We start from the raw sequence: 13,303 nt of genomic DNA, 5'->3' as shown, positions 1-13,303 counted from the left end.
ATTAAATTTATAAAAAAAAAACAAATTAAAAAAAAAATCAATTTTTTCAAATATTAGAAAATCATTTTTTCAAAAATACAAAAGTATATTTTTTTAGAAAAAAATCAGTTTTTTTAAATACAAAAAAATGATTTTTCTCAAAAATTAAAAAATAAGTTTTTGGGAAAATATCAAAAGTCAATTTTATTTTTTAAAAAATCATTTTTTAACGAAAATACAAAAAATAATTATTTTTTTAAAATACAAAAAAATACCAATTTTAAAAAAATATATATATTCCAAAAATTAAAATATGACGCATGGAAAAAAAAATATCGTTTTTTTTTGTTACTGGTGTGGTATATCAAGAACAGAATTTCAGTGTGCTAACTTTTGTCCCTACTTGGCCGCATTTCATTCACAAAAAAACAATTGAAACCCTTCACAGAACAACTATGGATCCTAAATAAAATGAGCACTAACTCATTAATGATCAAACAGGCATATAACCCATGGAAAGGCGATGAGAGAGGGGGGATGCTATACAACGAGGCCATTAAAAAATATACATGCAAAACCCTTGCCAGACACTTTGAAATGCCTTCGTGACACACTTCAAAACCCTAAAATCTCAGTACAACAATACTGACAAAAAATGTAAATATAACAAGAAGGAAACCCACGCCAGCAGAATTACAACCTGCGCAATACACCATATTCACAAGTCAATATATTGCTCAGTAATAATTGGCATCATAAGTAGCTAGAACTACAGTAAACCAGTAATCCTCAGGGAAGAAATTCAAGGCATAACCAGACCAGGAAGAAGTAGTATTTAAATAATCTATATTTAATTGACAAACAGACAGCCTCTGGTATAAATTTATAGGAAAAATTAAAAATGGAATTAGAAGCAACATGACACGCACCAATGTTTTTCAATGACTGTGAAATTGGTAATGCTGGTAATGACATCTCTGCACAAGTCCAAATAAAGCCAATGTAAGAAAATGCTAACAACAATATGCTAACAAGTCCAAATATAAGCCAAGTGAAAATTACTTGGTCCAAACTCATACCAGGTGCACAGAATGATAGAGATGTAAATGAAGATGATGAGGGCCATGGTGCAGCAATATTGTCACTTAAATCACATGTAAAACTAACACCAGATGAATTGTCAAATATCACATCTCCCGGCAAGCTTCGGAGTAGACATCCTGCATCTAAACCAACAATATCAATTTAACTTACAATTCAATCATACCTTGACAAAAAGTATGTCTTTGCTGTCCTTGTCTTACTGATTATAATTGTAAGAATAAACAAAGATTATACTTAGAAATCTTTGATTGGATGAGTTAATTATAAGTTTTTAGAGAATTTAGCATTCTACGTAATTCAAATGCTTCAACTGAATTCCCTTCATTTTTAAATTCTTTGGTTTGGATATATAGTATTAAAATAATTCATTCTTAAATTTTTTGGTTAGTTTTATAAATTTTAAAAGTTTTGTTAATTAAAAATTTTAAAAAGAGACCAATTTGCAATATTTGAATATTTAAAGGGGCCAATTTGTAAATTTTGAAAATTATTAGGACCAAGTTTGTAATGTTTGAAACTGTTATGGGCCAATTTGTAAATTTTAAATGTTTTAAATTTAACTTACACAGCAATTCTCCATATTTTTTATTCAAACAATGGATTTTGGCCAAATTATTTTAAATTCTTTAAAAAATTACTTTCCCTTAATCCAAACACACTCTTATTAACAAATCCAAATATCACCCACATGCCGGTTCAAGTTCAACTAACAAAATCTAATGTAATATTCTACTAAAACATGAGTGAAATTATTCTCAAACGGTGAAATCATATTTAACCAACATTGTTATAAAATAAATTCCGAAGTCTCGTGAGAACAGATTATCAAATTATAAATAACAGCAATCAACAAAATTCAAGGAGTGGAAAAAGCAGTAAACCTTGTACTCCAAATGCTAGCAAAGCTCCATGTATAGTCACGATAAAAGAAGAATTAAGTTAGAGATTTTCAAATAATGGTCATAGGTAGTAAGTAATTTGGACATCATTTAAGCATAAGTATAAATACCTTGTATGCTGAAATCTTTCAAATCGACATCACAAAGCTCATAAACATTTGTCATCACCCCACCTCCACGTAACATCGATCCAAATTGTGTTGCACATATTATAGCTTGTTTATTGGTAATTAATATTTTTTGTTGTGTCTCTGCAATATATGTATTTAATGAACTGCAGCAGGTAGGACTAGGAGCAGCTACATTCTTACATACAGCAATTACATCTGAAGGCTCCTTAAAAGTCAAAGGACAAACTGCACAAGCAAGATTTACCGAGTTAATAAAACAATAAACAAAAACAGTTTCAATTCAATTTGTGGAACACAATTTTTTAATTTTTTAATATGTCATGAATACATGTTTTCAAGAAGATCCTCTAATAAATTTAATTTATACAGGATACCATAATGAAATTTTGTTAATTAAAAATGTTAATAGGATGTGCATTGCTATACAATATTCTAGCAATCTTAGTACAACAATGAAAAGGAATCCCAGCCCCTTTTCTATTGAAGTAATAAACTTGTTAGGATACAAGTATCTAAGAATATCTTGGGTTGAGAGTATGTTAGACATCCCAGTTTATCATATAAGATTAGTTCCTTATCTCAAAATATCCCTTAAGATTAATTTCCATATCACATAGTTATTATCATGATTCCCTATACATTAAAAATTGGGAATCTTGTATGTGTCCCAATAAACTAGGGTTAGTGCTCAGTCTTTTGTATCAAGTCATTATTAATCATATTATTCATATTACATATTTCAAAGGTCTTGGTACTTTCTCATATTTATTAACAATCATATAGCCCCATTATTATGAAATCAAAAGTCCTTATTTCTTTGCGGAAAAAAAAAAGTCCCTATTTCTTCTCTTCTTTATCTAGACTAGACCCCCCAAAAAAATAAGAAGAAATAACCAATACATCAAAAAAATAATTAAATAATTTGAAATCTAAGGTAGGTTAAGACCAGCAACACAAAATCACTTGAATACATTTTCCTAAATCCAGATATTATTTATCCCAAATTATTCATTAATGACATGCTTAGTCATGCCATTGACATACCCTCCAAACCAAAATATACAACATTAAGAATGGGCTAGTTAAACAATGTACCTTTGTTGACTTTGCAGGCAGATAGTATCCGGAATGCTTTATTTGCAACCTCCGATGATAGTTGTTTGGAAAGATAAGAATAAACAACACCTTTGCAATCATTTAGATAATCAGTGTGATTCATTTCCCCAGCCATATTGTCATTATTTATCATCATTTGTCGGCCAGAAATCTGAAGCGCTGCATCCATAATTGCAGGCCGACAAACAGGTCTGCAACACTCTTTAAGTGGATCAACAGTTCTACAGGCCTCAACTAATTTACTTGTGTTTACTGTTCTTTCAAAAGTAGAATCATTCTTCACAGGGCATGACCCGCCTGTAAGATTAGATGATTTAATAGAACAAAGTGTGGGTATTGTATTATTTGCCCCTCTGCTAGCTAGAATACTAACAATATCAGAGAAGCAATGATCAGCAACTGCATTTGACAAAACCAGATTATTGGATTTCATGCCAAAGAAACCCTGGAAGATGTGGATTAAGCTACTAAATTGTGGACAACATACGACATTCCCTACAAGGGATGCCAAAGGCCCAAAGCAATCAAATGCTGCTTTATCGAGGATATTTGAAATTTCTGGTCGCGAAAAGTTTACAGGGCACTTACCAGTTAAAACTGGTTCATATCTGGTTGGGACATAAGGAATAGGATACATTGGTGGGACAGACTCGGTGGGAAATGGAACTTTAGGTATGACGGAAGGTGATATTTCTATGGGGTCAAAGAGCCCAGAATCTCCAGAAGTAGGTTCCTTAGCTAACTCAACTAGTGAAGTGGTTCGCCTATGGTCGGCATGTGATTCTTGTGCTGTCACATGTAAGAAAGTAGGAAGCCAGATGACAAATAAAATTAGCCGACAGCACCAAGAACCTACAACAATTAAACATGGACTGACTTAGCATACATACCAGTCATTAAACAATGATGTTCAAAGATAAAACAAACCAACAATTTGTATAAATGTGCATTACTCTAATCTAGAATTTCTTGATACATGACAAATTAAATATTGCAGCATGAATATCCAACAATAACCCACACTACCATAATCGGGTTTATAAAACAAAACTACAAGAGTTAGCATACAAATACAACCAGCAACTTATGAAAACCTACAAAAATTCATGATTAGCTAATAAGGAATCGAAACCATACTACTATTGCTTACCTCTATAATAATTAGCATCCTGATAGCCGCCCATAACTTCCTAGCCCTTCGGGGACATTGAGTTTTTACACGGGAGAACCAAATTGAAGCCGTTGAAAAGCCAAATGGCCTCACATAGGAGATGAGGCGGACTACTACCTCAAACTCCAAGCTTAAGATCTGCAATTAGAAGTAAGAATAAAAGTTAAGGCTCTGTTTGGTAAAGTAACCAATAAACTAACTGATAAATTTCAATGAGAAAGCATTCCATATTTCAGTCACTTTTATTTCTTTCAGGAAGAACTCGTTGTACTCTTTAGGTAATATGACTACAATTGAACAAGACTGTCAAATAAAACTGCATAGTAAAAAATGATGAATAGAGAGAAATAAATTAACAATCTCCAACAACATCAGCATAATCATGGGGAAATTGCCAATTCTGACTCCCTTGTTGATAATCTAGAGAAAATATTGACATGCTGCTTGATGAGTGTATTTTCTCAAGAGAAAACAGTGGAAGGCAATGCCTAACCACTGATTTTCAGTAGCACTTTAATAAAGAGGCTGCTGCATATATGAATTTGTGTTTTGACTCTTAAATACAGCTTCCTTAATGCGGGCAGCTTCACTAGGCATTCCAGACTTCAAAAGACATGAACTTAAAGTTCTAATAGTAACTTCATCTGGCGAACAACCGGTCCCCAACATCTTGTAAAAGATACCAATTGCTTCGGGGGCTCTTCCTTTCATACAATGACCAATAATAAGAATAGTAAATGTCAGTTTATCCGGTTTGCATTTCTTCTCCATATCTATGACAATTGCATTAGCTTCATCAACATTACCGGATTTGCAATATCCATCTATGACAGGATTGTAGATAAATGGTTGTGCAACAATGTCACTCTGATTCAACAGTCTCAAAAGCTCACGAGCTTCTTGTAGTCTATTGCTCCTGCACACAGCACTAATAAGAATAGAGAAAGTATACAAATTTGCAGAAACATTTCTCGCTTTCATTTCATTCCAAAGGTCCAAACCATAGTCCAACTGCCCAACTCGGCAATATCCATCAATTAACAAAGTGAAAGTAACAACATCAGGAGAACAACCATGAAAAAGCATCCTCTTATGCATTCCTAGTGCAGATGCCATGTCACCTGCCTTAACAAATCCATAGATAAGTGCATTAAAAGTAGCCGCACTAGGCTTAGCTCCAGACGTAACCATTTCATTGAAAATAGAAGAAGCCTCCTTCATCTTACTCAATTTGCAATAACCCGATATCACAATCGTATAACTCAAAACATTAGGAGAAAACTCAGTTCTTAAACTAATCTCTCTCACTAAATCTCTTGCTCTATCTACCTCATTTATTCTACATAAACCATGTATAAGAGTATTATAACTAACAACATCAGGATAACAACCAAAACTTCTCATATCATTCAAAACCTAAAAGCCTCATCGATTTCTCCAACAACGCAAAAACCTCGAATCAAGATATTGAATGTGAATATATCAATATCGAAATTGAATCTAACAAGCTCCCTAAACAAACTAACAGCATCATCTAACCTATTACATTTAACCAAAATGTTAAGAAAGTTATTATAAACAACAACATTTACATCAACCTTATTACACAAAGCTTCCCGAAGAAACTCCTTGGAAACATCAAACCTATCAACAAATGCAAAAGAAGAAACCAAAAATCCCAACAACCTACTATCAGGCAACAACCCATCAGCCCTCATAGAATGATAAACAAGTTTTGCTGAATCATGTTGATGTTGTTGACAAAGGGACCTTAAAAGAAAATTGTAAGTCCAAAATGAATAAGAAAGGTTCAAGCTTTGTTTAGTGAACTGGAAAAAGCTGAAACCTAATTGAGGATTGTTTAGTCTTTTGATAATTTGTAATGTAAGTGAAGGGGTTAAGTGGTTACTAACATAACGCGAAAATGTAGCGTCGGATGAGTTTGTGAATCGAAGAAAGAGCGTTGAAACGATTTTGACGAACCATGCTTCGAGTTTGTTGGGTTTAAGAGTGTGGTAATGGGTAACGAGGGCAGTATGCGAAATTCGAAAAGTGGTGAAGATGGAAGAAAATGTCATCAGCTTGTGAAGAGCGTGCTGTGAATGAGCGATTTGGGAAGAAAACGGCGTCGTTTCATCTGGAACGTCAGGCAGGAAGGGTTTTGAGATGGTTGATGGTGGAGGTGGAGGAGGGGTTCAGGGTAGAAGGAGGAGTTTGGATACTCAGCTTTGGAGAGCAAATTACTATCACTAGAACCTTCGTTATATGATATACACGTGTCACTTTAATAAAAATTAACGTTTCAGATTCTCTTGATTAAAAGAATGTTTGTAGTGTGATTTGTAGTTTGGTTTTTGTTTTTTTTTTTTTCGAGCAAAAGGAGGCCTAAAGACAAATATTATAAAGGAACAACTCTATTTTTGGAAGAAAATTTTATCTTATATCTCTACAACTATCCTTATATCCCTATAATTTTTTTAAAATATCAATTTTATTCTTGATTATTTTTAACCAATTTTTCATTTCACTTTTAACTATTTAATTGAGATTTCCGAGAATTGCAATATTCAACCTCGTACCAGAACACATTAGAAAAGATTTTTGATATGTTTTTTTTCCTAGACCGGAACATTTTGTGGAAGATATCTGATTCAATGCATAACGTGTTCTGAAAGACTTACTTAAAGAGTTTTGGTTTAGTTTTAAAAAATACCGTTCCGGAACACTTAACATACACTACAATATTTTTCACTTTAGGCAACGGAATAATAGACCGCGGCTGAAAAACCGTTGTGTAAAAGGGGTTAAGCCGCACTTTTTTTTTGTTGACGAAATTTTAAATTTTAGATTTGAACTGTTGTCTATTAATTTTAGGCTACGATTTTACATGTGTGGCCTTAATATAACCGTCGCCTTTGCATCATAAGCAATAATTCTGGAGCGTGGGCGAAAGATAACTTTTGCTTGAATTTAAATAAGCTATAATAAACCTTACTTAAGATGGGGTTCGAACCCCCGACCTGTTGTACAATGCGTTTAAGCAAGCCTTTGAAATTTAATTATTCAGCATTTAAAAAAAAAGAAGAAAATCTAGATTCAAACTGATACTCTTTGGGATTACACACATCACCAATCCACTAAGTTATATATGTTTCAGTGATTACAATGTCCATTTAGTTTAATATAGAATATAATAATATTTTTAATTAAAATATAATTTTCACATTTATCATAAATGAAACGTGAAATTAGGTTTCACTCTTTGAGATTAGGAACGCGAAATTAGGTTGTACTGTTATCAGAACAGAATTGTGTGTCGTCACTTTCTTCATAGTTCCTTTCATTCTCGCGAAAGATTTGTGCCCTAGCTTTCACTCGTTCATCTTCATTCTCTCATTCGTCATATTAGATTTTGAAAGGTATGCTACAATTTATCATGATTTATGTAGTGTTTGAGACTCATCCGTTTTAATTTCTTATTGCTTTTAACAAGTTTAATACCTACATGGTACATGGACTTCTCCAAACATCAAGAATTTTGTAAGGAGGTGATCAATGTTGGGGATATTTCTTCGATGAAATCAAAAGCAGTAAGTGTTTTCTATTGTTTTAATTTTCAGGTCTATCTCTAGACTTTGATGTGCTTTTTAATTTTTGTAGAGTTTCTATCAAAAATTTGTCGGAAACCTCAAGGATGCAAAAGAACATAATTACAGTAGATTATATAACTTTTTCTTGAGCGACTCTTAAATGAGTATGAACTCTAAAAGCTTTATAATCTTGTGATAATGTATTCATCATGCGGAATAAGTTGTGTTCATTCTTTGGAAAAGTAACTTATTTAGTTAGAATAAAGTAGTAGTTTAAGTCTTTAATTTAAAGGAATTGAATTTATTGCTTATCATGAAAATTGTGTGCAGGGTGGTGATGGAAGCACTTGGCTATTTATAATACTCTTTTGAATCCTTGTGATAGGATTATGGTTTTGGACCCACCTTCTAGTGTACATTTGAGTCATGGTTTTTATACTGATGGTGGGAAGAAGGTTTCTGCAGCATCTATTTTTTGAGGCTTTGTCTTATAAGGTTAATCTTTTGACTGGTTACAATGATTATGACAAACTCGAGGAGAAAGCAGGGGGATTATAGACCTGAAATTCTTATCCGTGGTGGTAGTTCTTATCCTATAGAATGGGAATATGGAAGGTTTAGAAAGATTTCTTTGGAGCTGTTTTCATGTGTGACATGGTTCATATTAGTGGCCTTGTTGCTGCTAAGGTATGCTCATTGTACTTGAACTTGTTATGAATTTTCAATATAAGTTATAAATTTCAAATTATTATACAACGACTACAATTGATCTTTATCTCAATTGACTGGCTCTAATAATTAAAGTTAGGGGAAAATAATTAAGAGGTTAACTTTTGTTTGACGTATTGAAGTTATTATTTTTTCTCATCTGCTAATACTATAGAGTATTTAAAAGAGTGATTCACATCTCTAGGTATTTGAATCAATTACCCCTTCTCTCAATTCTTAATCCATTGATTACCAAGTTAATTGATAGAAATCAAAATTAAACTATGATAAAAAAACAGAGTAGAAATCATTAATATAAATTTATTTTATAAAATTTGTGTTTGATAAATACTGGAAATGGACTTGTGTCTGGCAGAAACTAGAAACGGAATGGAAACTAAAATCCGTCCTCAGGCTGGCTACAGATGATGTTTGTAGACGGTTGACCAATATAACACTTACTTACATTTTAGATTGAAGGTGTATCTAGTGGTACACAACATAAAACATGTGAATATGTTAGCATTACCCAATAACTAATAATAAATAATGTCTCGAGACATGAACTTACTACACTGTCTACATTTTAGTTTTGCCTACCTACCTTCCTGCAATAGAATTTAGACAAATCTAGCATCACAAAAGTTATAATGCCAACTCATAAAGTTTATGCTGCTCATGAAAACCATATCAACCTTTAATTTTTTTTGTTTTAATTTCCAAAGGATTGGCCGACACCGTGTCATATACACCATGAAATCTTGCTCCTTAAGATATATAAACTTTTCTCTAAGCCTTTAAAAATTAACCTTTTTTAAGTTTATTTTTTTAAAAGCTAATTTATATATCCTCTTTATCATGTTTTCCTAAAAGGAACCAAACAATCCATGATGTCAAAATACTATCTTAAATAAAGTCCTTCAAGTTGCCATGTCAGTAGTGTCTTAATTACATCACCAAGATCATGGTTGAGTCATCCCACAAAAGGCTCAAGATTCCCTTCTTACTTTTCATCCCTTTAAATACTACCTCTTAACAATACAAAGGGACTGATCTAACCAAGTGAGCCTAGCTTCCTTGCAATCTACTTGCTAAACACAAAACACAAACCTTATTCATCATTCAACATGCAGACCTCACTGCTTCACGAGCTAGTTGTTGGAATTCCAATCATACACAAACAGTTTCAAAAATCGAATAACAAATACTTACTTGATTATGCTTCTCATCCATGTCAATATCCATCCCAACATCAAAGCAAAAGTAAGACTTTCATTTCCTTTCCAGACGGACGAATCACGATTATCTATTCTAATTTCATTAAGTATTGATGATTATACTTACATAGAGTGTTTCAATGTTTTAGGTAAAGGAAGTTGTAACCAGAAAAAGCGCAGCAGGATAGTAATTCTGAGATTTCAGTGAGACTGGGGACAAACATATCTGAAACTATAAAAAGGAAGTTGAGCTTAGGGACAAGAATTCTTCAAATGGGTGGAGTGGACAAAGTGTTCATGAAGTATTTTAGTGTGATAAAGGGAGAGAGGCTGTTGAAAGTTTGCCACTGTTATCTGTCGACCACATCTGGGCCTCTAGCTGGTCTCCTCTTCATCTCCACCGAAAAGGTTGCATTTTGCAGCGAGAGATCAATAAAAGTCTTTAATAAGAAAGGACAAATGTGTAGGATGCGCTATAAGGTAAGTCGTGAACAAACCTATTCATAGCTCTCAGTTTTCATATTCCAACATTTTGTTGAGATTCTTAAAGGTATATCTATGTACAGGTTTCCATTCCAGTGAAGAAGATAAAGAGTGTGAGGCAAAGTGAAGATGTTGAGAAGCCAAGACAGAAGTACATAAATAACTACAGTTGACAATTTTGATTTCTGGCTAATGGGCGTATCAAAATATCATAAGACTTACAAATATCTGGAACAGGCAACTTCTCAAACTTAGATGAATATGAGATATAACTTACAAGAGATTATATGGCAACTGTAATTGAAGATATAACCAGTATGTTTAAAAGCTAACATTGAACCTTAATATTCATAATGTTATATTCTTCTATAAATTTTTACATGGAAAACAACTCCATCAAGAAAAAATAGTCCGCATATACTCTTTATACTTTTTGAAGTTGAATGTTCTTGTATTTACTGAACATTGTGTGTTTTTAGTGGCCTTGTTGCTGCTAAGGTATGCTCATTGTACTTGAACTTGTTATGAATTTTCAATATAAGTTATAAATTTCAAATTATTATACAACGACTACAATTGATCTTTATCTCAATTGACTGGCTCTAATAATTAAAGTTAGGGGAAAATAATTAAGAGGTTAACTTTTGTTTGACGTATTGAAGTTATTATTTTTTCTCATCTGCTAATACTATAGAGTATTTAAAAGAGTGATTCACATCTCTAGGTATTTGAATCAATTAGCCCTTCTCTCAATTCTTAATCCATTGATTACCAAGTTAATTGATAGAAATCAAAATTAAACTATGATAAAAAAACAGAGTAGAAATCATTAATATAAATTTATTTATAAAATTTGTGTTTGATAAATACTGGAAATGGACTTGTGTCTGGCAGAAACTAGAAACGGAATGGAAACTAAAATCCGTCCTCAGGCTGGCTACAGATGATGTTTGTAGACGGTTGACCAATATAACACTTACTTACATTTTAGATTGAAGGTGTATCTAGTGGTACACAACATAAAACATGTGAATATGTTAGCATTACCCAATAACTAATAATAAATAATGTCTCGAGACATGAACTTACTACACTGTCTACATTTTAGTTTTGCCTACCTACCTTCCTGCAATAGAATTTAGACAAATCTAGCATCACAAAAGTTATAATGCCAACTCATAAAGTTTATGCTGCTCATGAAAACCATATCAACCTTTAATTTTTTTTGTTTTAATTTCCAAAGGATTGGCCGACACCGTGTCATATACACCATGAAATCTTGCTCCTTAAGATATATAAACTTTTCTCTAAGCCTTTAAAAATTAACCTTTTTTAAGTTTATTTTTTTAAAAGCTAATTTATATATATCCTCTTTATCATGTTTTCCTAAAAGGAACCAAACAATCCATGATGTCAAAATACTATCTTAAATAAAGTCCTTCAAGTTGCCATGTCAGTAGTGTCTTAATTACATCACCAAGATCATGGTTGAGTCATCCCACAAAAGGCTCAAGATTCCCTTCTTACTTTTCATCCCTTTAAATACTACCTCTTAACAATACAAAGGGACTGATCTAACCAAGTGAGCCTAGCTTCCTTGCAATCTACTTGCTAAACACAAAACACAAACCTTATTCATCATTCAACATGCAGACCTCACTGCTTCACGAGCTAGTTGTTGGAATTCCAATCATACACAAACAGTTTCAAAAATCGAATAACAAATACTTACTTGATTATGCTTCTCATCCATGTCAATATCCATCCCAACATCAAAGCAAAAGTAAGACTTTCATTTCCTTTCCAGACGGACGAATCACGATTATCTATTCTAATTTCATTAAGTATTGATGATTATACTTACATAGAGTGTTTCAATGTTTTAGGTAAAGGAAGTTGTAACCAGAAAAAGCGCAGCAGGATAGTAATTCTGAGATTTCAGTGAGACTGGGGACAAACATATCTGAAACTATAAAAAGGAAGTTGAGCTTAGGGACAAGAATTCTTCAAATGGGTGGAGTGGACAAAGTGTTCATGAAGTATTTTAGTGTGATAAAGGGAGAGAGGCTGTTGAAAGTTTGCCACTGTTATCTGTCGACCACATCTGGGCCTCTAGCTGGTCTCCTCTTCATCTCCACCGAAAAGGTTGCATTTTGCAGCGAGAGATCAATAAAAGTCTTTAATAAGAAAGGACAAATGTGTAGGATGCGCTATAAGGTAAGTCGTGAACAAACCTATTCATAGCTCTCAGTTTTCATATTCCAACATTTTGTTGAGATTCTTAAAGGTATATCTATGTACAGGTTTCCATTCCAGTGAAGAAGATAAAGAGTGTGAGGCAAAGTGAAGATGTTGAGAAGCCAAGACAGAAGTACATAAATATAACTACAGTTGACAATTTTGATTTCTGGCTAATGGGCGTATCAAAATATCATAAGACTTACAAATATCTGGAACAGGCAACTTCTCAAACTTAGATGAATATGAGATATAACTTACAAGAGATTATATGGCAACTGTAATTGAAGATATAACCAGTATGTTTAAAAGCTAACATTGAACCCTTAATATTCATAATGTTATATTCTTCTATAAATTTTTACATGGAAAACAACTCCATCAAGAAAAAATAGTCCACATATACTCTTTATACTTTTTGAAGTTGAATGTCCTTGTATTACTGAACATTGTGTGTTTTTGTAGGAGTTGGCTAAGAGTCTTGTACTCAATTCTTTGAAAATTGAAATTAATAGTACTCAATTTTGACACTAGAAGGGTGTAGAACTTTTGATTTGAGCTACTATTACAATCGATAAAATAGTTAATATCGTTTGGTATGTCCTATGCCTCTTTAGTATTTTTGTCATGTTGGGTTTCATTTGTTGGAGTTGGCTAGGAGCCTTGT

At 32.8% G+C, this 13,303-nt stretch overlaps 3 protein-coding genes and 1 pseudogene across 11 annotated transcripts in view; 2 read left to right on the top strand and 2 right to left on the bottom strand.

Annotated features, from left to right (window-relative positions):
* Positions 1-485: 485 nt before the first annotated feature.
* LOC127128848 (uncharacterized GPI-anchored protein At1g61900) overlaps positions 486-13,303 on the bottom strand; it is a 29,165-nt gene continuing 16,347 nt past the window's right edge. For 4 of the 8 annotated variants that reach the window (XM_051058222.1, XM_051058219.1, XM_051058221.1 and 1 more), the window contains exons 2-8: positions 4,380-4,538; positions 3,209-4,081; positions 2,093-2,338; positions 1,965-1,988; positions 1,059-1,205; positions 909-956; positions 486-679 (exon numbers count right to left, since the gene is read on the bottom strand). In XM_051058222.1, coding sequence (XP_050914179.1) covers positions 603-679; positions 909-956; positions 1,059-1,205; positions 1,965-1,988; positions 2,093-2,338; positions 3,209-4,081; positions 4,380-4,413 — 1,449 coding nt within the window. In that variant the 5' untranslated portion in view covers positions 4,414-4,538 and the 3' untranslated portion in view covers positions 486-602. Of the gene's footprint in view, positions 680-908; positions 957-1,058; positions 1,206-1,964; positions 1,989-2,092; positions 2,339-3,208; positions 4,082-4,379; positions 4,539-5,998; positions 6,148-6,313; positions 6,460-13,303 lie in introns of those variants that run through there. The other 4 variants (XM_051058220.1, XM_051058218.1, XM_051058223.1 and 1 more) reach the window with 4 other exon arrangements.
* Positions 4,506-5,804, bottom strand: LOC127128852 (pentatricopeptide repeat-containing protein At2g06000). 2 transcript variants are annotated; one of them, XM_051058233.1, is made up of 2 exons: positions 5,207-5,804; positions 4,506-5,104 (listed from the first exon to the last, which is right to left on the bottom strand). In XM_051058233.1, exons 1-2 carry the CDS (start codon positions 5,802-5,804, stop codon positions 4,914-4,916), a joined length of 789 nt encoding a protein of 262 aa, XP_050914190.1. In that variant the 3' UTR covers positions 4,506-4,913. The 2 variants fall into 2 exon arrangements, with proteins under 2 accessions (XP_050914190.1, XP_050914191.1); XM_051058234.1 differs by having other exon boundaries at positions 4,962-5,100.
* LOC127128854 (putative GEM-like protein 8) lies at positions 9,772-10,653 on the top strand (annotated as a pseudogene).
* On the top strand, positions 11,995-12,946 carry LOC127128853 (GEM-like protein 7). The gene is given in 3 exon segments (XM_051058235.1): positions 11,995-12,181; positions 12,269-12,615; positions 12,702-12,946. Coding segments are annotated over 3 exon segments (657 nt in total). The 5' UTR covers positions 11,995-12,045; the 3' UTR covers positions 12,876-12,946.

The sequence above is a fragment of the Lathyrus oleraceus genome, chromosome 3 (assembly GCF_024323335.1).
Source record: "Lathyrus oleraceus cultivar Zhongwan6 chromosome 3, CAAS_Psat_ZW6_1.0, whole genome shotgun sequence".
NCBI lineage: Eukaryota > Viridiplantae > Streptophyta > Magnoliopsida > Fabales > Fabaceae > Lathyrus > Lathyrus oleraceus.
This window is presented reverse-complemented; position numbering and strand designations above follow the sequence as displayed.

Excerpts from the sequence above, each read along its gene's own strand:
- LOC127128852 (XM_051058233.1), bottom strand. The coding sequence starts at position 5,804 with ATGAGAAGTTTTGGTTGTTATCCTGATGTTGTTAGTTATAATACTCTT. Across the intron at positions 5,105-5,206 it reads AGATGGATATTGCAAATCCG|GAAGAGCCCCCGAAGCAATT; the intron begins GTAATGTTGATG and ends ATTGTATGAAAG.